At 39.2% G+C, this 24,331-nt stretch overlaps 1 protein-coding gene across 1 annotated transcript in view; it reads right to left on the bottom strand.

Annotated features, from left to right (window-relative positions):
• Positions 1 to 5,532: 5,532 nt before the first annotated feature.
• LOC135216010 (V-type proton ATPase subunit C-like) overlaps positions 5,533 to 24,331 on the bottom strand; it is a 94,212-nt gene continuing 75,413 nt past the window's right edge. Inside the window, exons 6-9 of the mRNA XM_064250931.1 lie at positions 16,941 to 17,034; positions 13,439 to 13,536; positions 13,077 to 13,206; positions 5,533 to 6,988 (exon numbers count right to left, since the gene is read on the bottom strand). Of these exons, the coding sequence (XP_064107001.1) occupies positions 6,890 to 6,988; positions 13,077 to 13,206; positions 13,439 to 13,536; positions 16,941 to 17,034 (421 nt within the window). The 3' untranslated portion in view covers positions 5,533 to 6,889. The remainder of the gene's footprint in view (positions 6,989 to 13,076; positions 13,207 to 13,438; positions 13,537 to 16,940; positions 17,035 to 24,331) is intronic.

The raw sequence follows: 24,331 nt of genomic DNA, 5'->3' as shown, positions 1-24,331 counted from the left end.
TCTCGTTGTTTTAATTCCTTGGTTCACAATTCAGTGCGATTTTTTTTTCTATACAGTGCCATACAAAGCAATCAAAGAACGCTTTAATTTCCTCATGACTACTTACAGAAGTGAGATAATTTCTCATGACACCAGTAATTGTGACTAAAGATTTCATGTTGCATGGCAACTATAGTAGTAGCTACTCACTCTGGTTGTTTAATAAACAATGAAAATCGAGTTTAAGGTTATTCATTTTGCTGTATACTGGTTAAATAACGATAGCACTATATGGAAGCATTTAATTAACATCAAAGTCCTCCTCACTAAGGTATGGTCCTTGCGTCCTAGTTTAGGTCAGGTAGAGGGACTATTATTGGTAAGAACCTAGGCACCCCGGTTGGGTTAGGTAGGGAGGGGGTCTAGAACCAAAAAAGGACTTTTGATGAAGCCACCCTTGCTAAATAAGAAGCTTGCTCCTTGTGTCCATTAATTTTGTATTCTCCCCCACCCAGAACCCAGCTTACACAATGTGGAGTCACCATCTCAAAACACTCATTTGCTAATGAAGTAAAGATCGGAAACATTCAAAGCACACATTTGAACATGGAAAAAATATATTTTAAAGTCCATGATGTAATAATGGTTTGATGTATAAATTCACTGTATATAATGAGTAATAATTGTGAGCCATCTACGTGACCGTTTCACATCACCTGAACTGGCTTTATCTGGAAGAGAAACATACCTTGTTGTCCTGAGCCTATATAAAGTTGGTTATCAGTAGCTATTAGCTGTTTGATGACTCAAAGATTCATCTGTAGATGGAATATGCGGTCATAAATACCATACCATGTTTATATTAATTCTAAGAATGTGTTATTTATCCATATCATTGTTTTCATGACATTACCTCTCAGTGTCTCGCATCCAGAGTTTTTCGTACACGAACCTGTTGGCTGTTGCTCTGGAGCAATCTCATATTGTTAGCATGAAAGAAAATTATGTTAGGGTAAGGCCACACCGGACGTGAAAAGCGTCGAGGTACAGGCACGACTTAGGCGGGGGAGCAGCGTCAAAACGACACATGGCCACACCAGAAACGACACCCTGCCTCCCACGCGGTCAAAGATATACTTCTGTGCAAATAAGTCATTGTCACGGTTGGATAGGAAATTGCCTTTAATAGAATACCCAAGTGTTAAACTTGACGATAGACTACTTATGACCCATCTCTCCTAAACTATCATTCAGGAAGTAGTAACCTTATTGGCAGTAAATTTTGTGATAATGAAAGCTTAAAATCCATATTTTTCCATTACTTCCCTTAAAGTTATTACTTTAAGGGAAGTGAAAAGAAAATGTGGATTTTAACTTCTTATTATTGTGGACTTTTCGAAATATTCACTTTAAATTCAGTAATGAACTCATCCCCATTCATACAAGAACTTGGTCTATTTCCTTCTCTTTTTGAGAACAACAACGAACGCAGTCTGAAAGTACACAAATTAAGAGATGCTGAAATAACTGCTAATTTAAGTATGCATTACAGATATGGAATCATTAATTCGATATTGTTACTAAATAGATAATAAATGTAGTCGCTTTATACATAAAAGTTTATATGCTAATATCAGTTATTTAATAATGACAATATGCTTTAAACAATTTTTAGGTTACAAATGAAAGTTCATTAATAAGGAAACTAACTTCACAACAGTTATCAATATTATCAATAAAGGGAAGTAGCCATTCAAGTAACATAGCCCATAATCATACAGAAAATGGGGTTGTTTCGGATGAAGACGCCGGGAACCGCCGAGGGTCGAGCCGTCCCGCAACCCACGGTGTCGGGACCCCAGTCATTCCAGGGCTTTCCCCTGGCCCCCGCCACCTACCCTAACGATGGTGCCGGGTCACTTCACCTAACCCTGGGGGTTAATTACAGTCGTCCGAATATATATTACTTAAAATTCTTGTTCAGTAGGTAAAACTGCATAGAAAACCGCAACTGCCTAAGTCTAGGCCGCCGCGGAATAGTAATATAGATCTACCGAGCTTCAAATTAGAATATAGAATTAAGAGCAAGTGCTGGGAGCTAACATATCATTCACCAATGACATGCAAATTAACAGTAAAAAGGTTTGAAAATGTGTAACAGGAGGAAGACCTCGCAGTTGCCCTATAACTCCATTCTTTGGAGAGGGTTGAAAGTAAGATGGAAGAAAGAGAATATGAGTGAAAACTCCAGTATACAGTTGCGGTACTAAAGTAAAATAATACAGTACTATTTTAATTTGAAAAGCAGGCTGAATAATAGTTGCAGGTGATCTGTCACCTAAGTAGTGGCGACAGGAGTGATGTATGAGCATGTGTCTGTGAGAGGCTGCTGAACTGGTGGTAAATTTGAGCTTGACAGTGAAGCTTTCTTGTAAGGTAGGAATAGCTTGGGGCAAAGCAACAGAGCTCCAGGTTGTGGGGACGGGGAACCAAAATGGAAGCTGGTGAGAACAGAAGACAAAGTAGGCAAGAAAGTTGACAGGAGAAGGGGTGCTGAGGCAAGAGTAATGATGATGACAGGTAGAAAAGTACACCAAACCAAAGTCCACAAGCTCCTGAAGTTAGAATTAGAATGAGTTTTAGAAACCAGATGCACCAACGTAGTACTATACACAGAAATCAGAGAACTTACAGTTGCAGGAAGGTAAGTCTACACCATGGATATTAAAGCAATCAGGGGCACAGGTTTCGACACAAGTAGAAATAGCCAATTATACATGGGCAGTTAAAGAACCAGGAGCAACTAAGTACATGGAAACCTTATGGTATTTGGAGATACATATCAGTAATGAAGTATACAAGAAAGCAGGAACAGACAAGAAAGTTGGGTATTTGGCTGGAGAAATGCTCTGTATCAAAGGGATATATAGTCTAAGAGGGGGAAAGATCAAAGCAGGAGGCACTGACCCCGACTGCGAGATTAGAGGAAAGCCAAGGGGATGGCAGCAAAGTATGTTGCAATTAACTCTTGCATGAAAGAATCACCAGCTGCAAGACTTATCTTGCAACATTTGAAATCTTTATTGTAAGTCTTGCAAAGGAGTCATCATCAACAGGGCAAAGGAAGGGGATTGAATGAAGCAGAAGATCCAGCCTGAGCTGGAGGGAAGTTAAACAGTTGAATAAAAGTAGACATGACCAGATACTCTTTACCAGAAGTGCCCAAAAGATCCTTTGGAGGAGGTGACATCTCCATGAATGATATTTCTCAGGTGAGAAAACAACAGGTTAAGGCAGGAGAAGGTTCACACCATTGATGTTGGCCCCATTATCTCTATCAGTAGGAGAAAAAAATAAAGGAGGGTGCTTTCTTCAGAGAATCGTGAGATTTAACAGTTGAGACTGTGGAGTGACAAGGTAAAGTTGAGTCAGACAACTCCCCAACTGCTGAAGTGGAAGACTGTTGTTTGTATGTATACTGATACTACTGATTTGGGCCAGTTCTTATACCTATCACAGGTCCAGTTGGGAAAGCACTGTTGGCCCCTGCATGTAGGGACTATGAAGAAATGAGGGTCCTTATCTGAGTATGAATGTATCCATTCAATTACTTTGAGGCATAATGAACACAGTAATGCAAATTAAATTCAATATCCACTATAACATCTATACAATGGAATCTCTTTATAAACCAAGACAGAAAGAGCCATTAAAGGTAACCCTTAGTACAGTACTAAAAAAAGTTGATGCAAACATCCCTGACTAAATAAAAATCCTTATAAGAACTGGCAAGGGTTAAAATTTACACTAAATAGCAAATGGCAGGACACAAAACACCAGACTATTATTACATGAACTTGTAAAGGACTAAACTTAGTATCATTGAAGTTTTGGTGACTATCACAAGGACAACAACACAGACAGTGCACTGTTTGCTGGCTAAAAGGCAAAGATTAGCAGCCCAACTCAGTGAGCACTACCAGTAGGCAGTCCCCGGCTTATGACGTTCCGAGGTTACAACACTTTTCAAATATATTTATCAGACATTATTTCCTGGTTTACGATGCATGTTCCAGGGTTACGACGCTTACAACACTGATCTGGCAGAAGAAATATGACTCCAAAAATGAAAAATAATCAATATTTGAAGGTTTTTTTGTTGAAAAATGCAATAAGAATGCAGTTTACATAGTTTTTAATGCACCCAAAGTAAGGTTTTCTTAGGATTTTTTATGATGTTCTGGCTTACGACGATTTTCGGCTTACAACACATCTCAAGAATGGAACCCCCGTCGTAACCCGGGGACTACCTAGTAGTACAGTATAATGTTATTTTTCAATCTAGTACGTACGTACCTGTTACTTCCCTAGAAGAACCACCTAAATATACTTGCCATCAGTGCTGTACACTGTGGGTAAGGTTTTGACATTGAATTTATGTGTTTGACATCAGGCACTCCAGTTCAACTCCACTTCTGTCAAAAACCAACATGAAGCCAAAACTGATAATTTTCTCTGTATTGATCATTAGTAATAAGTCAGTGACTTAGAAACAAAAAACAGACAGAAATAACAGGTGCAGCCTTTTTCTAGATCAGGGGTCAGCAACCTCTAGCCACAGGCCATATCTGGCTCGCAAGGGATTTCAATCCAGTCCACTTACTTAATATGTGGACACTAATTATCCAATAGTTGTTACCTAGCTTAAGGCATTAAGCAATCCTTATCCTTCCTTATGGTACATTTGATATGGTCCTCCTCCAAAACACTGCATAGTTGTGTGGCCAGCACTCTTCAAAAGGTTGCACCGACCACTGGTGTAGATCCTCTGGAATGGCTTTGACATTGCATCTGCTTAAGTAGATAACCTTTCATTTGTTTGTATGGTATTTCTACGTAGCATGGAACCATTGGTTATTCAGAAACGGGACCAACGGCTTTATATGACTTCCGAACCACATCAAGAGTGAACTTCTATCACCAGAAATACACATCTCTCCCCCCTCAGTGGAACGGCCAAGAATCAAACTTGCGGCCAACGAGGTGGCACGCCAACACCATACCACTAACCTTTCCCACTGCTATTGCCCAGTTTTTCCATCTTGCTTACTCCTCAAACACACACACACACACACACACATATATCAAGAAATGTAACTGGTTTGATTGAACATTGCAATGAAAAATCTTTCACACACCTAACAATCAATGCAGACACAAAGCTTTGGGATGATTTTTACCAAGTTGGCTTAATCTTTATTCCACTTTATTCCACAAGCAACTCATTAAGCTTACATTAACTAAGATGTAAGAGTTTGCACAGTTTGGAAACACTAATCTATGATGGCAAAATCATATTGGCTTTTATTTATAGCATTAGTAAGTAAAGCTCATTGTATACAATACGTATTAAATTTGACCACTTCCAATTAAATAATAAATACTATATTTGCCGAATTCAAGAGAGATAACTAGATCCTGTGCCCAGCATTACATACTTGCATGGCATAAGCTAATGTATAAGTTCTGTTGGGAGTAATAAAACATTTCAAATTCTTTTACCACTTTATTCACAACATTATCAACTATTGACCAATCTGTACATACAAGACTGTAGACTGTTACCCAACATTAAAATGTTCCAAAAGTCTACTAATATACATAAAATATACATCCAGTAATATGGCATTCCTTAAGATATCACCACAATTAGAGTGTCCTTTTGTGCTCTTCTGAAATTTATATATAAATGGTAGAAAAACAGAAAACCCTCTAATACAATTTAATAAAGCAGATAACTTAGGACTTATTTCTGCAGAAGATATGCCTCTCTACTAAGTACAGGACAGTTTGTCTTTTAAATGCACAAGAAGAGGATATTCACCTTGATACATAACTTGGGTTTGTCACATATCATATTACTGATACCTCATTAAAGGTAGTATTTCAGCTTTAACAATACACAGATATTATTTGTATTGCAAAAGAAAATAATTTTAGTATTAATACTCATTATTACCATAAATATGTCACCAGTCACAATGATAAGTTTCACAACTAGTTATTGTTTTTATTAAAAAACAAGAACTGTAATCAAGAATACATATTAAAGTAGACAGTGAATCCAAAAGAAATGGTTATTGTAATTAGAAGCTCTTATGACTGCTATCAAAAGTTTTGAAATTAGTTCATGTATACTGCACTGAAGGTCTTTAGTTCTTTAATACGTAATACAAAATTTAACATTTTTATGTTTCTCCTCTGCACCATCATAATACTGTGCAACTGAAATCTCATCTTGCAGAATTCTCTAAGAAAAAACCAGTTTACTGAACAGTATGGGTAAAACCTGGAGTAAAAGCAATTCTCAGATAACTTCAAAATTTATTTAATATATGAATCATGCTAGTGTATAAAATTATCTTTCCATTCAATTTACAAAAACTAAACATTAAATACTGGAATGGAGGTGTTCTAGGAATGTGGGGGAAAATATCTACAAAACAACTATTGCCCGCCATCAGAAGCCATCTTGACTGTTCATAAAAGAGAATGTACAAAGTAAAATATATTACACATTAAAATGACCACGACAGCATGAAGGGCAAGTTTTAAAATAAAGTTTGTCAAACTGTTTAGGCTTTCACAACCTACTACAGTACTAAAGTTCTCAATCAACCTGGATTTTGTGCATGTTATCAAGTTACTAATAAACTATTCCTCAAGAAGCTGCACATCTATTTACACTTTTCCCATTAAATACATACAACTGCTTTGCAAAACCTGATTCCAAACTTCAGATGCATCCTTCTTATGCAACGTTAAAAGTTAAGATAATCCAAAACACAACATAACATTTAAGAGCTCTGGACTTACAACAACTTATGGTTACTTGAGTATTGCTGTTTTTCTATGGCCTGTGATCAGTAATCATGTCTGTATTGATCTTGAAAGACACATATGGGTAGTACTCACTCGTATTAAAGCCTAACCCAGGGATGTCCACACTCTGCAATAAAATGAAATTACATCAAATAAAATTTATTCAAGTCTGTGTACTATGTAATTTAGTGCACTACTTTACTCCTTTTCCTATCAAAATTAATCATTTAAAGTGAAAAAAATATATTACCGGTAAGTATACAATAAAAATTAGAACTGATGGAACTTCAGGCATATTATTGCCCGTTACATGTAGTAAAAGCAATGGCAAAAATTAAAAATGTCAAAAAGATCCAATTATCAAGCACGAACAATGCTGCTACTGGCAATTCCATCATCCAGCATACAGGGACAATTTTCACAAGTTATCAAGGCTCCTTAAGGTTGCACAGAAGCTTAAGCAAAATAATCACCTATGAAGACTATTTATTCTGCTAAAGTAATAATTTTGATGGCTAAGTGTCCTCCTCAGTCATTCGTCATGGAACTGACCCATCTCCATAACACTGTTATTATCTAGTGGTTCTCAAACAAGGACAGATCAATATAAAGCACCATTAATCCAATCTGTGTCAAATTTCATCTTCCTAATTTGAGATTTAATTTACTATTTTTAGTTTATAAATGAGGGCTTTCTAGTCACTCACTGATGTAACTAAGAATGAGAGTACTCTGTGTCAAAAGCACCAAAGGTACTGCTTTTTGCATTTTGTCTCCATTTATGTATCATACCAGATTTGTACAATAGTCTTCTGCTCCCATATTTGTCTGTGTGCTTCCAACTAACTCTTGAGTCTAATTAGGTATTAATACGTATCATTCTACACTCTCCATCTGATGCAAACTCATTGACACACACATACTGCCTTAGAAGAGACTGCCCCTTTTCTGCCATAGGTCAGAATTTCAGCATTTAGATTTGCAATTTACAATACAGATGCAGCAACCTGTCTATTTAATAAGTTTCACTGATCTCACTTTGCTTTTCAATGTCTTTCTTGAGGCCAACCAAAACTTATATTTTAAAGAAACTGGTACTGATATTAAGGCATAAATATAAAATGGGTTTAATTTTTAATCAATTTGTATTTTTCATAGCTAACAAACTGAGGTGTTAACAGTAAGACAAATCTTTTGGCACTAGGTAGAAACCAGCTAAAAACAATCAAAGATTGTAAATGTAAGGAATTTGTGGCATCCAATAAGTAGCTAAGGTAGGAGCAAGTCAGACACCACGATTGAACCTAGCAACGTATCATTCTTTCTTCCAACCCAGGATGAGATGTAAGCGGGATGGCTAGAGGTGGGCAAGTCAATGTCAAGACCTCTGGTTTGTTAGCTATAAAAAATATCAATTAACTGAAAATTTGTCATTTGTTCATATGCAAAACAAACCTTCAGTCTTAACAGTAGGATAGACTCACATTTGGAGGGAGGTATGAGAATCCTGAACTGACTGGAGGTACAATAAACCTCATCATTCTTCTTAGAAGTTAGAATTCTAATGAAGAGGACCTAAGCCTTTGAGATTTTAGGTATGTGTATATCCAAGAACCAGTCCATTGCGTTTAAATACAATGAAACCTGTCCAGATTCACTGCAAATACAGAAGACAAATAAGAACTACTACATCTGTTCAAGCAACAAACTATGTTAGCCACAAGAAATGAATTTGTCACCACTCCTCACTCCTCTTGCTGGAGGGAGGAGTTGAAGCAACTGAGAAGCAGATTTGTACTTTGTAAGGAAGATAAAACGAGCTGTAACAGTATGGCTGCAACGCTCACCTGCAACAAGCCAGTTCCAGCGTGTGTTAACCCTCTTATGCCGATTGGACGTATTAAACATCGAGATAAATTGTCTCCCGGGTGCCAATTGGACGTATTAAACGTCGACATAAAAAAGTTTTTTGAAAATTTGCGGAAAAATACTTATAGGCCTACCAGGCGAAAACTTTTGAATCATGCACCTTGGGGGATGCTGGGAGCTCACGGATCAAGGCGTTGTTTTGTTTACAATCGTTACACAGGCGCGCAAGCACGAATTTCTTTCTTATCGCACTAAAAAGTATCAGTGACACATCTCAAAAATTATTTTGTCCCTTTGACATAATTTTTGTACCATTTTAAATTGGCCGTTACATGGAGTATTATATATGAAAATGTGTGCAATTTCATGAAGAATACAACAATAAAATACTCATGATGTAGCTTTTTATCAGTTTTGAAATATTTTCATATAAATAACAATGTGCCAAAATTTCAACCTTCGGTCAACTTTGACTCTACCGAAATGGTCAAAAAACGCAATTGTAAGCTAAAACTCTTATATTCTAGTAATATTCAATCATTTACCTTCATTTTGCAACAAATTGGACGTCTCTAGCACAATATTTCGATTTATGGTGAATTTATGAAAAAAACTTTTTCCTTACGTCCACGTGGCAACTCTACCGATAAATTTTTTCATGCTGCGATTGTCGTAATGTTTGCACCATTTTAAATTTGCTGTTACATAAAGTTTTATATATGGAAATGTGCGCAATTTCATGCACAATAAAACTAAAAAACAACCCATGGTTGTAGCTTATATCAGTTTTGATATATTTTCATATAAATAACGATAAGTGCCAAAATATAAACCTTCGGTCAACTTTGACTCTACCGAAATGGTCGAAAAACGCAATTGTAAGCTAAAACTCTTATATTCTAGTAATATTCAATCATTTACCTTCATTTTGCAACAAATTGGAAGTCTCTAGCACAATATTTTGATTTATGATGAACTTATGAAATAAAAAAAAACATTTTCCTTACGTCCGCGCGGTAACTTCTGAAAAAAATCCGAAATTTTTTTGTGCGATTGTCGTAATGTTTGCACCATTTTAAATTAGCCGTTACATAAAGTTTTATATATGAAAATGTGCTCAATTTCATGTAGAATACAACAAAAAATGATTGAAGGTTGAAGCTTTTCTCATTTTCGAAATATTTGCATATAAATCACGATAAATAGAAAAAAACCACGTTCAGTCAACTTTGACTCTACCAAAATAGTATTCGAAAAACGTAATTGTTAGCTAAAACTCTTACAGTATAGTAATATTCAGTCATTTATCTTCATTTTGAAATAAATTCAAAGTCTCTAGCACAATATGTAGATTTATGGTGAATTTAAAAACAAAACTTTCCTTCCCTCCGCGCACGGATTCTCCGCCGCAAATCTCCGAAATGCGTACGTCACATTCTCGTTATATTTGCTCCGTTTTATATTAGGCGTTTCATAGAGTTTTATATATGAAAATGTGCACAATTTCATGTAGAATACAACAAAAAATAATTGAAGGTTGTAGCTTTTCTCATTTTTGAAATATTTGCATATAAATAAATATATAAAAAAAAATTCGACATTCGGTCAACTTTAACTCGTCCGAAATGGTCGAAAACTGCAATTGTAAGCTAAAACTCTTACAGTATAGTAATATTCAATCATTTATCTTCATTTTTGAAACAATATTTAGATTTAAGGTGAATTTTTGAACAAAAACATTTTTTTACGTCCGCACGTTACGAATTCATGCATCATTTTGTGATATTTTCTCTGTGTTGCTTTGATTGTTTTACAATTTGTTATATACCAAAATGATCGCAATTTAGTGTACAAAATAACGAAAAAAATTAACTTATTAGCTTTAACCGTTTTGCTCACAGCGCAATTTGAATACAATTATATATTAAATTTTGTTTTTGCGCTATCATATATCGCATTATTTATATATGATAAAGATATTTTTTTAATTTCTGATGGTTGCATACTAAACTTCAGGCAATGACAAAAAAAGGAGCCAAAATGAACTCTTAATCTTGAAAACTAAGCGCGCTGTGATTTAAAAAAAAAAATATTTTTTTCGCTTCGGCGCTCATTCTGAGACCCCCTCGGCATACAGGAGACGATTTTTATTATACCGCTTCGGCGTAAGAGGGTTAACATAAAGTCTACAACACCTAATCTGTAGGTGACAAATCCTTTAGATATCAACGCAATGCTCTCATGCAAAGCAGAAACTCTTGAAAGTTGCAGATAACAAACTCCAGACCATAAGGAATAGAAAAGGAGGCAAATCTGTTATCATGAACCAAGGAATCTGGGTGTTAGCCACGAATTCCAGGGCAAATTCGAAAGCTACTGACCCCAACCCCTTGTGAGTTTATGTCATCATCCTGAGCATGGAACTCTCCAACTCTTCCAAGAAAGCCAAGGTCAGAATGAAAACTGTTTCTACAGCCAGTTTCCTGCAAGAAAATTGACACTTGGACTTGAATAGAGTTCAAGCGAGATTACTCAAAACCAGAGTATGGTTGCACGTAGGATGTCTGAGTTCCCTAGTGAACAAGTGTTCAAAGCTCTTGAACCACAAAGAGAATTTCCAGGGCAAAATGATGTCCACATCTTCAGATGAAGAACTAATCACAAGGCAGCCCTGTAGCCCTTGCCAGGATAAACAGAAAGGATTTCCTCTGTTCTGAAAAAGATCCAGATGATCTTTATATACCGAACAGAAACTCTGAGAGGAGAGAAATTTGTTCGATGACACCAATCGCAGCAGACGGCTCATCTTGTGTACAGCTGATGAAGAGCCTCTCAAGTAGTCTTACATCTGAGTCGCTGCTCCGCAAGAAAGATCTCTCGCTCAAAAGAGATACTGGACAGACTCCGGATATGAAGAGATAACGATCCTACTGATTATTGGTCTCTCCACACAAGACTGGCAGAGAAGGTTGTGCTAAGGTGGAATCTGCTGAGAGAAGAGAAAAAGACCCTGGAATCACTCAGGTTGGGGCCACAAAGAGCTGCTATGGTCATCCTAAGACTTTAGAACCCATCACTTTGTTCAGGACAAGACGGAACAGGCAGAATGGACGAAAAGCGTAACCTCCCAGGTAGTTCCCAGTAAGCAGAAGGGAGTGCTCTACCCCAGTGGAGTTCTGGGACCATGAACAGTAGACCTCTAGCTTCCTGTTAAACTGTGTAGCGAAGAGGTCTAACATGGGTCTCCACCAAGTAGACAGGGGAGACAATAGGATAACCCAAGGGGATGTCCTATGATAATATGCTCTATGCAAATATATTCTAAATATCCTATTGTCAACTTTGTGCACTGTCAAAGGAATCACACTGTAGACAAAGATGTCCTCGTGCTGCCAAAGGAAAGTGCATTTTCAACAGAGATGTCCTATAAAGAGATCCCCTATGATGACATAAGTTTAGTATGCTATGCATCAGATGAGATGTCCCATGATGATAGGACATGCATCACCCCACCCCCCCAACCTTTTTGACTAAGGAACCACCATAGTGACGTTCCTGAGCAACAAAGCGCAGCACTAAAGATGGATCCTAACTCCTACAGAGACAAGAACTAGGTTATTGAGAAACAGTAATGGTCTAGTTACTTGGATATATAAAGGTAAGCTAAGTTAGGAATTTTACCCAACCTAACCTGACCCAATCCCAAACTCTTGAAGAATGGGAAAATCTTCCTCATGCAGAAGTCATGATACATAAGAACATGCTTTGGGATAGTTAAAAAATTTGTTATAAAGGAAATCATTGTGTAATTTTTCAATAATTTATTTGGCAATGTAAATGGTATTATCATTTTTAGTTAAAAAGAGAACATTAAAAATAGCAAATAGTATTACCAAATAAATAAATAGTACAGCCTATTATACGACCTCGGCTTTGGATAGAGTAACGATTTAAAAAGTTAATTTCTTTGCTAACCTTCCCCAACTACTGTTCATGTATTTATCTTCATAAATTAAAAATAATAAATGACAAAATTAATGTGGACCTTAACTGATGGGAAGCTGCATGTTCTCTGTTGTTGTTCAGTGCAACATTCCACCTTCTACCCACTGAAACTGATTTTGATTCAAAAGCAACAGCAATCTAGACCTGGGAACACAATTCCCAACACCAACTGGAGAAATATGACTTCAAAACAAAGAAGTACAACAGGTCCATAACATGAAGCTGATTACAGGTTAATAAATGACCTCATTCATTTTCATTAAATTTCAAAATGTGGGACTTTCAAAAGTCAGATACTACTTCCAAAAGAATCACTACTATAGTGTTTCACAAATACTCACTTCACCAGCACCACCAGTAGCAGAAGAGTCAAGATGGGTATATAGCTGATTAAGGACATCTCTTAATCTTTTCATACTCTTCTTGTGTGGATGAACTAGGATAGCTTGGAAGTTCACTGGTAATCCATACCTTTGGGAATATAATTTTTATCAAAATTAAATGTTTCATCATGTGATTCTTTGTGGTGAAACTGATTGATTCAATTTAAAATTATAGTATAGCAGCACTCATTTTAAGCTTAGATTGTTCAAGTACAGTATTTATGCTAGGCATAATTCATGTTAAAAAAAAGTCAACAAACCAAATTAAACAAATTAGATGAGCCTAATCATATACAATCATGAGACAATAAGATACTCACCTGAGAACTGATTCAACAAAGACTCTGATGGCTTTCACATGTATCCAGCATATGAAACATTCACTGAAGTTCACTTTCAGCCATCGCACCAGGGGACCCTAAAAGGAAAAATGTACCTCATTACACTTACATGTATCCCACTTGAAAAAATTGGGGATTTATGAAATGCAGAATCCTTTGCAGTGAAAATGTAATGAGGTAAAACACAAAACTTAAAAATTTTCTTTTTCTCTGTCTGCAATAAACATACCTTAAAAGTCATAACCCTCTGTGACAATCTCTTATCTATTGATGAGAAGTTATATAAGGCAGAAACAATATGTAGTATAAAGTACCTGGGTATAGAAGGGGGATACCTTGATACAAAATGTATCTTCAGCATAGAACCTGACTGAAATTCTCTTAGTCACAGACTTTTGGGATCAACTCTGTTTTACAGTTGGTTATTTTGGTAAAATTACTAAAGGATGAATACTATGATTCAGAGGTTTCTAATATAAATTCTTAACTGGCTCTGGTAATGGCATTAATTTTCTTTAATGGAATATAAAATTTAGGCCAAAGACCAAGCACTGAGACCTGTAAGGCCATTCAAGTGCTGAGATTTAGTTTCCTATAAGTACAACCAAATAGGAAGAAGACCTCTGGGTAGACCAAGAATGAGGTGGCCAGACATAATTGTCAGGGATCTTGAGGATGAAATCCATAACCTAGAGGAAGCGAGGGAAATGGCTCGGGATAGAGACAGATGGTGAGGAACTGTATCAGCCTTATGCCACTGGCCAGTGGTGGGAAGATAAAATTAAAGTAAAGTAATATGTACAATTGTCAATTCCCTATATAAGAAAAAAAATGTTGGCCCAAATTATAATTGAATAGCCTCCTTCTTTCCTTTCTTCCATTTTTCTTTTCAGCCACTATCACACCTTAGCATAACCAGTGGCTGAAAGTGCCACAATACATTTATTAATGTGGCTTTAATGATTAAATTTCATAGCTCATTAATTCTACTTTACAAGAGATATCTAACAAAACATCACCATCAGTATCATATAAAATGGTCTATATACAAAGGACCATTGTAAAACTGTAAGCTTTTAGAAAAAAAAAGAAAAGGAAGACAAACTGCCATAATGTCTTATATCACGATGGGTAATAATTTATCAGCAACCAAAATTACATTACTTAAAGACAGCAGACAATGTAATGAATACTTTACCAGCAATCAATGAAAATTAATACTTCAATAAAGTACCCAAGTGTGTTATGTATACACAGTTACTATAGTACATAGAAAGCTATCATTAACCCTTTAACGCCGATTGGACGTATTAAACGTTGATATAAATTGTCTGTTGGATGCCGATTGGACGTATGGTACGTCAATATAAAAAAGTTTTTTAAAAATTTGCGGAAAAATAGTTATAGGCCTACTAGGCGAAAACCTTTGAATCACGCGCCTTGGGGGATGCTGGGAGCTCACGGATCAAGGCGTTGTTTTGTTTACAATCGTTACCCAGGCACGCAAGCGCGAATTTCTTTCTTCTCGCACTAAAAAGTATCAGCGACACATCTCAGAAATTATTTTGTCACTGTGACATAATTTTTGCACCATTTTATATTAGCCGTTACATGGAGTATTATATATGAAAGTGTGTGCAATTTCATGTAGAATACAACGAAAAACAACTCATGGTTGTAGCTTTTATCATTTTGAAATATTTTCATATAAATAACAATAAGTGCCAAAATTTCAACCTTCAGTCAACTTTGACTCTACCGAAATGGTCGAAAAACACAAATGTAAGCTAAAATTCTTATATTCTAGTAATATTCAATCATTTACCTTCATTTGGCAACAAATTGGAAGTCTCTAGCACAATATTTCGATTTATGGTGAATTTATGAAAAAAAACTTTTTCCTTAGGTCCGCGCAGTAACTTCCGAAAAAATTTTAAATATTTTTGTCTGATTGTCTTAATGTTTGTCCCATTTTAAATTAGCCATTACATAAAGTTTTATATATGGAAATGTGCGCAATTTCATGTAGAATACAACTAAAAACAATCACTGGTTGAAGCTTTTAACAGTTTTGAAATATTTTCGAATAAATAACAATAAGTGCCAAAATATAAACCTTCGGTCAACTTTGACTCAACTGAAATGGTAAAAAAACGCAATTGTAAGCTAAAACTCTTACATTATAGTAATATTCAATCATTTACCGTTATTTTGCAACAAATTGGAAGTCTCTAGCACAATATTTCGATTTATGGTGAATTTATAAAAAAAATAATCTTTACGTCCGCGCGGTAACTCCTCCCCGATTGTTGTAATATTAGCCGTTACATAAAATTTTATAAATGAAAATGTGTGCAATTTCATGTAGAATACAACAAAAAACAACCCATGGTTGTAGCTTTTATCAGTTTTGAAATATTTTCATGTAAATAAAGATAAGTGCCAAATTTCAACCTTCGGTCAAATTTGACTCGACCGAAATGGTCGAAAAACGCAATTGTAAGCTAAAACTCTTATATTCTAGTAATATTCAATCATTTACCTTTATTTTGCAACATATTGGAAGTCTCTAGCACAATATTTTGATTTATGGTGAATTTATGAAATAAACTTTTTCCTTATGTCCGCGCGGTAACTTTCGAAAACTTCATAAATTTTTTAGTCCGATTGTCGTAATGTTTGCACCATTTTAAATTAGCTGTTACATGAAGTTTTTTATATGAAAATGTGTGCAATTTCATGTAGAATACAAAAAAACAACCTATGGTTATAGCTTTTGTCAGTTTTGAAATATTTTCATATAAATAACGATAAATAGAAAAAATTCGTCCTTCGGTCAACTTTAACTCGATCGAAATGGTCGAAAACTGCAATTGTAAGCTACAACACTTACAGTCTAGTAATATTCAATCAATTACCTTCATTTTGCAACAAATGGGAAGTCTAGCACAATATTTCGATTTATGGTGAATTTTTTAAAACAGCTTTTTTTTATGTCCGCGCGTTACGAATTCATGCATCATTGTGATAATATTTTCTCTGTTGCCTTGATTGTTTTACAATGTGTTAAATACCAAAATGATCGCAATTTAGTGTACAATACAAAAAAAAAAAATTAACTCATTAGCTTTAACCGTTTTGCTCACAGCACGATTTGTATACAATTATATATGAAATTTTTTTTTCCCGCTGTCATATATCCCAATATTTATTTATGATAAGGATATTTTTTTTTATTTCTGATGGTTGCATACTAAATAAACTTCAGGCAATGACAAAAAAGGAACCAAAAATGAACTCTTAATCTTAAAAACTAAGTGTGCTGTGATTTTTTGAAAAAAAAAAAACATTATTTCCGCTTTGGCGCTCACTCGCGAACGCTGCCGGCATACGGGAGAAGATTTTTAAAATACCGCTTCGGCGTTTAAGGGTTAATATGAACACATGATACATTTGATAAGTATGATCATTGGAAACTTACAAAATGCCTTTTCTTGTCATTGATGAGCTTGGATAGTTCATTTTTGCCGGCAGTCAACTCTTCTTCATTGTAAGTAAAATCTCGGACAACAAATCTGAAAGTTAAAATTAGTAGGCTATTAAATCCTTACCTGTAGAGTAAATAAAAAAAGTATATATAATGTATAATGATATCAGTCACAGGAAATTTAGAATAAAAAATTACTACTTAACGTTATTTTGAAAGAATAAAAATATAAAAAGATGCCAAACCTTCCATAATTTTGGGAGCAAAAGCAAACACTGTACTAGATTTACTACAATCAAAAATACATGCAAGCATCACTATATGAAAACTCAATGTACGTTCAATTACTCGATCAGAGACCCTCTGCAGACCACTTATCCAATTATGGCCATTTTTTTCTTTTTTTCTAATCTAAGAGCAATATGTTTAAAGTTTAGATCTGTAAGCAAATGAATGTATGTACTGTAGATAATGTGCATGTATGTAATTAGTGCATGTGTGGTGTCTTCTGTTCCTGTATAATCAGAGAGAGAGAGAATAAGTGGTGAAAGTGTGCTATATTATTAATAGTTATATACTACACAAGTATCGTATTACTATACTCTGTTTTTTCCCATCTGTCCATCCGCCTGTAGTGTTTGCGCATGGTAACACTGCATCCCTGGCTTTAAATAATATCCTATTTCGAACATTAACAGTGTAATTCGCATACAGTAATTTATTAAAACACTTTTAGCTGCAAAATGTACACCCAGATATCCTTTTATTTACCTAAAACTTACACAGCGTAACTATTTAAAGCCCGGGACGCAGTGTTACCATGCGAAAACACCACAGGCGGATGGAAAGATGGAAAAAAAACAGAATATAGTCTTATGTTATGCACACTCTTGGTCCTTCACACACCACATACATACTCATTAGAATAAAAATGATATTGTTAAGATACAATAAAGTTTGTTCATACTTACATGGCAGATATATATATATAGCTGTATTCTCTGAAGTCCGACAGAATTTCTAAAAACTTACGACACACGTAGTGGGAGTAGGGTGGTTAGTACCCATTCCCGCCGCTAGGAGGCGGGTATCAGGAACCATTCCCATTTTCTATCAGATTTCTATCTCCACTGTCTCCTGAGGGGAGGTGGGTGGGTACTTAAAATATATATATCTACCAGGTAAGTATGAACAAACTTTATTGTATCTTAACAATATCATTTTGTTCATGAAACTTACCTGTCAGATATATATATAGCTGAATCCCACCTTTGGCAGTGGGAGAGACAGAAAAGGATTTTAGGAAACGTATAAATGTAGATGATTGACATCTTGGTTCCTTACCTGTTAGCATAGCTGACTTCGTGATTACTGTCACCCAAGCCTGCATCTGCTTCACTAGAGTTACCAACAAGGTAGTGACCTGTGTAGTTGGTGCGCTCTAGATGATCTGTCAACGGGGACGAGACCACAATGTGACTAGACCATGACCATACTTCTGAGGGCAACGAGGCAAAACCACCACCTAAGTTAGCCTAACAAAATACTCCCATATACCAAAGGCTAAAAGAAGGGACGACCGCATTCGGCGGCCGACCCTACAACCATAAACATTACAATTATTAAAACTCACCTACCCTTTTCTATGGGAAAGGATGAGTGCTACCTCCTGCCCCCAAAATAGTGTCTGCGGCAACGTATGGTCCAAGAGAGTAACAGTTTTCATATGTCGTTCTCACCTCCCGTAGGTAGTGCGAGGCGAACACTGAGTTACTCCTCCAAAAAGTGGCACTTAAAATGTCTTTGAGGGCCATATTCTTCTGATAGGCTATCGAGGTCGAAATAGCCCTTACTTCGTGCGCGTTAACTTTTAACAGCCTAAAGTCACTGTCTTTGCAAGAAGAGTGCGCCTCCTTTATGGTGTTTCTTAAAAAGAATGCCAGTGCATTCTTGGACATGGGCATATTTGGTCTCTTGACCGAACACCATAAGTTCTCCGCAGAACCTCTACAATCCTTTGTTCTACGAAGATATTCTCTAAGAGCCCTAACAGGACACAGGACTCTTTCTGGCTCTTGACCAATGATCTCTGCCATACCCTTGATCTCGAACGTTTTAGGCCAAGGATTGGAAGGGTTTTCGTTCTTAGCCAGAAAAGACATACCCAAAGAGCAGACCGCATTATGCCCTTTGAAGCCGACGTGTTTACTAATAGCCTGTATCTCGCTAACTCTCTTCGCCGTCGCCAGAGCAGTTAGGAATACAGTTTTCTTCGTCAAATCTCGCAAAGATGTAGAGTAAAGAGGTTCAAAGCGACTTGACATTAAAAACTTGAGGACCACATCCAGGTTCCACGAAGGTAACTTTGGTAGCGGCACCTTGGTGGTCTCGAAAGATCTCAATAGATCATGGAGATCCTTGTTATTAGCGAGGTCAAGACCTCTATGGCGAAAAACCACAGATAAGACACTTCTGTAGCCTTTAATGGTTGACACTGCAAGCTTCAGATCTCGCCTAAGATAAAGTAGGAAGTCGGCGATCTGGCTCACAGAGGTCGTGGTAGAGGAAACTCCTTTCTTTCTACACCAGCTTCTAAAAGCTGCCCACTTTGATTGGTAAACCGCGATTGATGAAGGTCTCCTCGCGGTGGCGATAGCTTTAGCCACAGGTTTCGAAAAACCTCTCGCTCTGGCCAACTTCTGGATAGTCTGAACGCAATCAGACTCAGAGCGGAGAGGTTTTTGTGGTACCTCTCGAAGTGGGGCTGTTTGAGTAGATCTCTACTTAACGGAAGAGATCTCGGAAAATCCACCAGGTAGGACATCACCTCTGCGAACCAGTTCGCTGCGGGCCAAAAGGGGGCGATTAACGTCAACCTCGTCCCCTCCGAAGCTGCGAACTTTCTCATCACTTCCCCCAGAATCTTGAAGGGGGGAAATGCGTAGAGATCTAGGCCCGTCCAATCCCATAAAAGGGCGTCTACTGCTAATGCCCCGGATCGAGAACCGGGGAGCAGTAAAGAGGAAGTCTCGCCGTTCTTGATGTTGCAAAAATGTCCACCAAAGGACATCCCCAAAGACCCCACAGCTCCTGGCATACGTCCTGATTGAGGGTCCACTCTGTCGGCAGCAACTGTCCTTGTCGACTGACGAGATCCGCACGGACGTTCTCGACTCCAGCAATGAACCTTGTCAAGATCGTGATCTCTCTCGCCTTCGCCCAAAGCAGAATCTCTTTCGCTAGAGCGAACAGGGAGCGAGTGTGTGTTCCTCCTTGTTTCTTCAAGTATGCCAGGGCTGTGGTGTTGTCCGAGTTGACTTGGACTACTCGACGGGAGACTTTGTCCTGACAGAATTGGAGCGCTAACTGAACAGATGCCAGCTCTTTGAAGTTGATATGCCAGGCTACCTGTTCCCCTCTCCAGGTGCCTGACACTTCCTCCCCACCTAGTGTTGCTCCCGACCCCGTGGATGACGCGTCTGAGAACAACACTAGGTCGGGGTTCCGAAGCTTGAGGGATATGCCCTCTGACAGCTTCCACGGATCGAGCCACCATCTTAGATGGCTCTTTACCTCTTCTGAGATGGTTAACATCACGTCGAAGTTGTCCTTGTCCGTCCAGCTGTCCGACAGGAAGAACTGAAGAGGTCGGAGGTGTAGCCTCCCCAGGGAAACAAACTTCTCCAGCGAGGAAATGGTCCCCAGCAGACTCATCCATTCCCTCACCGAGCATGAATCCTTCCCTAGAAAGGCTGACACTTTTTCTATGCCTTGTTGCTGACGTTCCTGGGACGGAAAAGACCCGAAAAGCCACTGAATCCATCTGAATCCCCGATACACGATGGACTGTGTTGGGGTCAGATGTGACTTTTCGAAGTTCACCAGAAGTCCCAGGGACGCAGCTAAAGACAGAGTCGTTTGCAGGTCCTTCAGGCACCGGGTCTGCGAAGAGGCTCGTATGAGCCAGTCGTCCAGATAGAGCGAGATCCTGATGTTGGAAAGATGGAGCCACCTCGCCACATTCTTCATTAAGATGGTGAAGACAAATGGGGCCGTACTCAGTTCGAAACAAAGAGCCCTGAACTGAAAGACCTTCCCTTGCAGGACGAACCGAAGGTACTTCATAGATTGGGGATGTATCGGGACGTGAAAGTAGGCGTCCTGAAGGTCGAGTGATACCATCCAATCTCCAGGTCTTAAGGCCCCCAGAACTGACTGAGGTGTCTCCATCTTGAACCTCTGCTTCTCTATAAAGAGGTTTAGATGACTTACGTCCAAGACCGGCCGCCACCCTCCCGATTGTTTCGGTACAAGAAACAATCTGTTGTAAAATCCTGGCGTTGCCAGGTCTAAGACCTGTTCCACTGCTCGCTTCTCGAGCATCTGCTCGAGCAGGTCGAAGAGTATCTTCCGCTTTTCTCGAGGATACGACGGGAACAAGTCCCTGGGAGTGGAAGTCAGCGGGGGCGGCTTTACGAAAGGGATCTTGTACCCCTTCTCTATGATGTTGAGAGACCAGGTGTCCGCCTCTCTTTCTCTCCAGGCCTCTCCAAACAACTGCAGCCTGGCTCCTACCGGTGACTGAAAGAAGGATCTCTCACTTCTTGCCCCTAGACTTAGCCGGGGCTCTACCTCTAGGAAGACTCCTTCCTCGGGGTGAAGATCTAGCGGAAGTCCCTCCACGAAAGGGCTTCTACTTTCTATTCGATTGGACTCCTGAAGACGTGGAAGGGCCAGCAGGACGTCTCGACGACTGGGCCAAAAGGTCTTGAGTGGCTTTTTCCTGAAGACTTACTGCCAGATCCTTCACCATAGCCTGGGGGAAGAGATGACTCGAAAAAGGCGCATAAAAAAGTTCTGTCCTCTGTGAGGGAGAGACAGACTTAGCCGCAAAATAGCAATAAAGCGATCTTTTCTTCAACACGCCTGCTGAAAAATGAGAGGCTAACTCCTCTGAGCCATCCCTGACGGCCTTGTCCATGCATGACAATACACTGGACAGCTCCCCCAAGCTGATCGAATCTGGCTTACGAGACTGGTTGTCTAACACTCCGAGACACCAGTCTAAGAAGTTAAAGACTTTCAAGGACCTAAAAAGTCCCTTCAACAGATGGTCGAGTTCCGAAGTCGTCCACGACACTTTAGCTGAAGCCAAAAGAGATCTCCTTGAGGCATCCACAACGCTGGCGAAATCTCCTTGCGCTGAAGTAGGAACCTTCAATCCTAACTCTTCGCCGGTTTCATACCACATCCCTGCCTTACCGCTAAGTCTAGACGGAGGCAGGGCGAAAGTGGTCCTTCCCTTTGCTTTCCTAGACTCCATCCAGGTGTTAACCTTACGGAAAGCTCTCTTGGTAGACAACGACGTCTTCATTTTCACAAACCCTGGCGTCTTGCTTGCTTTCGACGACGAAAAGGAAGGAAGGTATACCCAAACGAATCACGAAGCAGCCGAGCCAATACTTGGTAGTCTGAAGAAGCCGACGTCGAAGGTTGTTCTTCGTCAACATCCTCAGAAGAACAGCTTAATTCCCCTTCTTTCTTACCCGAGTGAAACCCCGAAGGAAGAGGCAAAAGTCCTTTCGCTCCAAGTCTCATGTCAGAACGATGTCGAGAAGAAGAGGGTAGCGGACCCTTAACAGAATCCTTAACAGTCACAGGGTCAGAAATCAAAACTTGAGGAGAACGTGAAGTTGTAGGAAGACGTGAAGCGTCAGCAAAAGACTCGGGAACAGCGTCCGAGTGATAGCGAACTTCCACATTCGCGTCCAAAGTGCTCTTACGACTATGTTTACTAGCATCCATCGGAGCGTCCAACCTAGCGTCCCTCCGAGCGTCCAACCGAGTGTCCAGCGAAGCGTCTCTCCTAACGTCACGCGAAGCGTCCCTACGAACGTCCCGCGAAGAAACAGGGCCTGCCACCTGACGAGCGTCCCGTTGAGCGTCGACACGAGCATGTCGAAGAGGAGCAGAACGTACTGAAGTTCGTCCGACAGGAACAACATCGTCGCCAGCAGAAACGTCGAGGTCGGAATGCCGAGCGTCCTCTCGTCGCGAAGAGAGGGGAGCGTGATGAAACCTCTCTTTCATGACGTCTACCGCCACCTCTAGACGAACACTGGGGAGAAGAACGAAGTCTAGAGGGCGAAATACCAGGAGACGGGGACGAAAGAGGGGCAGGTGGAGAAGACTGTCTTGTTCTCTTGATCGGAAGTCTGTCGTCTTTCTTGCGACGAGGAACCGTCTCCTTCTGCTTAAGTAAAGCGTCCAGTTGCCGTTGCATAGCAAGGATTATCTCAGTCTGAGAAGTCTCCTTACAAGGAGAAGAGCTGTGCCTGTGAGAAGGCGAGGGGCGAGGGGACGCCTTCTTCCTTCTCCCAGGAACAGCCTTGGCTCTAGAGCGACTGGGGCGCTCGAAGGCGTCATCATCAGATGACGTCCTAGACTTCTTCTGGGGCGGAAAGGACACGCTTTCCGGAGAAGAATGCCAATCAGACAGAGCATGACGTGAAGCGTCTTGATCTTGAAAAGTCCTTTTCAAAGGCCGCGAATCCGGACGAGATTCCCACCCCTTGCGCGGGGAGGACGCGTCGGAAGACGAGAAACAATCTTTCAGGATGCGTGCTCGAGCACGCTCCTTAGCAGCCTGGGATGCGTCCACAGGAACTGCTGAAGGGACGTCAGATCGGTGGGGGATCCCCGTAACCCTCCTTCGGCCTTCGACATGCCCTCTCCCTGAGTCCTGGGAGTCCGGCAGAGGTCCCAGCCTAGAGGCGCTATAGGGCCGATCTGACGCCCCCTCCACTTCACTAGGGGCACTATCACTGCACTTAGCACTTTGCCTGTTTTCAAGGGCAAGAACTTTAGATTCAAGCGTTTTCAATGAATCCAAAATAAGCAGACACCACTTGAGGGCCCGAAGGCAACACTATGGGGTTAGGAGAGACAAAATCTAAAGGAGGGTTAGAAGGGGTTACATTAATACCCTGTCTGCTACCCGATTTACTCCTGGAGGAAGACCTCCTGATCCTGTCACGCTCTAATTTATTAACGTAGGATTCATACGTCTTCCATTGCACATCACTCAAACTTTTGCACTCATTGCAGCGAAAATCATACCTACAAACTTGTCCCCTACAACCTTTACACACTGTGTGAGGATCAACCAAGGCCTTTGGTAGCCTCATCTTGCATTCATCTTTCATACACACCCTGGCGCTAGCCGAACTAGATCCAGACATATTTAAGGAAAAAACCAAGCCAAAATCAAAACAATCCAAAGTCACGTATGCCAAGCTATCGATCCAATAACAAAAAACCAAAAAGTCAAGAGGATACTCAAGCCAATGAAAAGTTTTCCAAAATCCTGAGGCGGAGGTGCTGTA

This window comes from Macrobrachium nipponense, chromosome 6 (genome assembly GCF_015104395.2).
Source record: "Macrobrachium nipponense isolate FS-2020 chromosome 6, ASM1510439v2, whole genome shotgun sequence".
NCBI lineage: Eukaryota > Metazoa > Arthropoda > Malacostraca > Decapoda > Palaemonidae > Macrobrachium > Macrobrachium nipponense.
Note: the sequence above shows the minus strand (reverse complement) of the source record. Positions and strands in the feature narration are given on the sequence as shown.